The sequence below is a fragment of the Phoenix dactylifera genome, chromosome 8, assembly GCF_051530095.1.
Source record: "Phoenix dactylifera cultivar Ajwa chromosome 8, Ajwa_hap1_PhDact_Kaust_v1.1, whole genome shotgun sequence".
NCBI lineage: Eukaryota > Viridiplantae > Streptophyta > Magnoliopsida > Arecales > Arecaceae > Phoenix > Phoenix dactylifera.
In genome coordinates, this window is record NC_143197.1 from 24,121,876 (window position 1) to 24,125,136 (window position 3,261).

Genomic DNA, 3,261 nt, shown 5'->3' on the forward strand with positions numbered 1-3,261 from the left:
GGCTCACACCTCCCTCATTTGCTGTGGTCCCCAGTTGTCGGTGTCATGCTGCTGCAAGTTTAAGCTTCCCACAGTCCCCAACAGTCCCCCGATTTACTCTTCCCCCTCCCATCCCCTCTCCCTCCTCATATCTCCAAGTAAACAATAATAATAAAAAAAAAAAAAACAAGCAAAGGAAGAAGGGAAGAGAAAAGAACAGGGGGAGGAAATTAATCCAACCCACCACACTCATTACTTGCAGGCTCACAGCTGGTGGTGAACGAGAACCACTGCTGTAGAAAGAGGAGTCGTGAGAAAAAGTTCTCACTCCTACTCCTCCCCTCTCTCTCTCTCTCTCTCTCTCTCTCTCTCTCTCTCTCCCCTCCTATTCCTCCTAATTAGTCCTCTCTCTCTCTCTGTCTATCTCTATCTCTCTCCATCTCCCAACGCTTATCCGTTCCTCCTAAAAGAAGAGCCAGCTTAGGTAGCTCATCGTTAGGAGTGTTGGGAAAGAAAACAGTAGTAGTAAGATGAGCTCGGAGGAGTCCCTCAAATCCCTCTCTTTGGACTATCTCAACCTCCTCATCAATGGCCAGGCCTTCAGCGACGTCGCGTTCAGCGTCGACGGCCGCCTCGTCCACGCGCACCGCTGCGTCCTCGCCGCGCGCAGCCTTTTCTTCCGCCGCCTCTTCTGTGGCCCCGACCCCCCGCCAGGGCTCCACCTGCTCGATCCCCACCGCCACCCCCTCCACCACCACCACAGCCCTCGCTCCCCCACGGGGCAGGCCTCCGGGAGGGGGGGTGTGAGCGCCGGGGTGGTGATTCCGCTGAATTCGGTGGGCTATGAGGCGTTCCTGCTGCTGCTCCAGTTCCTCTACAGCGGCCAGGTGTCCGTCGTGCCGCCGAAGCACGAGCCCCGCCCTGATTGCAGCGAGCGCGGCTGCTGGCACACTCACTGCACCTCCGCCATCGATCTCGCGCTCGACACGTTGTCCGCTGCACGGTCCTTCGGCATCGAGCAGCTTGCCTTGATCACTCAGGTCCACCCTCTCTCTCTCTCTTTCTTTTCTCTCTCTCCACAAATCTGTTTCTAGTTAATAGGTATATTAGGGTTATCTAATAGAAATCTTTTGCAGCAATATGGCTGTTATTATCATGGGACTGGTTCAATTGTGTTGAATGTGTGAATAATTGGGCTCCTCATCATTAGCACCACTCGTTTATCCATGAACTGGCTTGGTTTGTTAAGGTGCAGTCAGAAATTTCAGTTCTCCTCCTTCCTTTCTCCTCCTTTCATTCAATGCAGCTTAAGTGGAGCTTGCCTCTTCTGCTATTGCTTGATACAGTGTCAGTTTTCCCGTAGCTGCCTGTCCTCTTTCCGAGAGCTGGGCCTTTTCCATTTGTTAGTATCCTTCCCCTTACATCACATCTCAGTGCCAAATTAGGGTTTTCCTTTTCCTTTTTCTTTGTGTCCTCTTCTTGCATCAATCCCAATTTATTGAATTGGGTGCCTCGATATCTCTTCCCTCTCTCCATCTCTCTCTTTCTCTATCATGTCACTAACTACACTTCATTTTTCCTTTATATTTTATGCAAAGAAAAACCTAGGATTCTCCCCCCTCCCCTCCCTAACTACCACTTATCCACTTTGATCCCCATTAAATTTCGAGTGCAGAAGCAATTGGAGAGCATGGTAGAGAAGGCATCCATCAAGGATGTGATGAAGGTCCTGATGGCCTCACACAAGCAGGACATGCACCAGCTCTGGACCACCTGCTCCCACCTCATCGCCGACTCCGGCCTCCCACCAGAGGTCCTCGGCAAGCACCTCCCCATGGACATCGTGGCAAAGATAGAAGAGCTCCGCCTCAAGCCCGGCCGCCCCACCTTCCTGACCCACCACCCCAACCCCACCCACCACTACCTCACAGCCGTCCCCACCATGGGGCCCGACGACCACCACAAGATCCGCCGCATGCGCCGCGCCCTCGACTCATCCGACATCGAGCTCGTCAAGCTGATGGTGATGGGGGAGGGGCTCGACCTCGACGATGCCCTCGCCCTCCACTACGCCGTCCAGAACTGCAGCCGCGAGGTCGTCAAGGCCCTCCTTGAGCTCGGAGCAGCTGACGTGAACTGCCCTGCTGGACCCGCCGGGAAGACGCCCCTACACATCGCAGCCGAGATGGTGAACCCCGACATGGTTGCGGTCCTCCTCGACCACCATGCCGACCCGAACGTCAGGACTGTGGACGGTGTAACCCCGCTCGACATCCTCCGCAACCTGACCTCCGACTTCCTCTTCAAAGGTGCAGTTCCTGGGCTGTCCCACATTGAGCCTAACAAGCTCAGGCTGTGCCTCGAACTAGTCCAGTCAGCTGCAATGGTGATATCCCGGGAAGAGGAGGCTGCTGCCGCCGCCGCTGCTGGAGGCGGTGCAAGTGGTGGAAACGATCCTAACCCAGCCATCTACCAGCCAATGAGTACTACAGAAGGGAGTGATTGCAATGCCAATAACACTGACAGCAGTATGGTTAGCCTTAGTCTGGATTCAAGGATGGTTTACTTGAATCTAGGAATGGCTGCTGCTGCTCATTTGGGTTGTAAGATTGATGATGGAAGGCAGGGCAGTAATGGAAGTAGGTCCCAAGGAGGCAGTGGAATTGGCCCATCATCCATGTTTTCTCACCACGACTTCCCATAGCCACCTTGTAAGCTGCAGCAACTATTCCTTAATTCTCTCTCTCTCACTTCTATCTATATTTCTGTCTCTTTGTATCTAGGCAAGGTAGGAACCGGAATGGGATTAGCTAGGGTGGAGGCGATGGGATCTTCTTCTTATATAAGTTATAATTTGTTCCATTTTAGATTGCTGTGTGGTTCTGTGGTTCTGTCTTCATTTTCTCATGTTGGAATGTTTGGGGAGGTTCAAGTGCAGTAGTAAATCCAGTATTTAATCTTGGATTTCTTTTCTATTTTAGAATTTCAGTTCCTTTCTTTATTTGTTTGATACTGTATGTGTTTTGGCTATTGGGGGTGCAAGACCATGTGAGGCATTTGAAATGGGAGACAAGGAGAATCTCAGCAGGCATTGGATGGTGGAAGATATACAGGTCAATCTAGTCTCTCTCTCTCTCTCTCTTCCTCTCTGCGGTCTGTCATCCCTTTTGTTATTACTATTATAAATATCAAACGTGACATGAGCTATATATTTTTTTATAAACTATATGTTTTGCACCCTACTCTTCCTTCCACCCATACAGAGCATAAATCTTCTGCCTC

General features: G+C 51.5%; 1 protein-coding gene across 2 annotated transcripts; it reads left to right on the forward strand.

Moving 5' to 3' along the window:
* The first annotated feature begins 253 nt into the window (after positions 1-253).
* Positions 254-2,952, forward strand: LOC103720717 (BTB/POZ domain and ankyrin repeat-containing protein NPR5-like). Of its 2 annotated transcripts, none has more exons than XM_008810556.6 (2): positions 254-1,019; positions 1,655-2,952. In XM_008810556.6, the coding sequence occupies exons 1-2, from the start codon at positions 510-512 to the stop codon at positions 2,681-2,683; spliced, it is 1,539 nt and encodes a 512-aa protein (XP_008808778.1). In that variant the 5' UTR covers positions 254-509; the 3' UTR covers positions 2,684-2,952. The 2 variants fall into 2 exon arrangements, with proteins under 2 accessions (XP_008808778.1, XP_017701563.1); XM_017846074.5 differs by having other exon boundaries at positions 262-1,019; positions 1,658-2,947.
* The last annotated feature ends 309 nt before the right edge of the window (positions 2,953-3,261 follow it).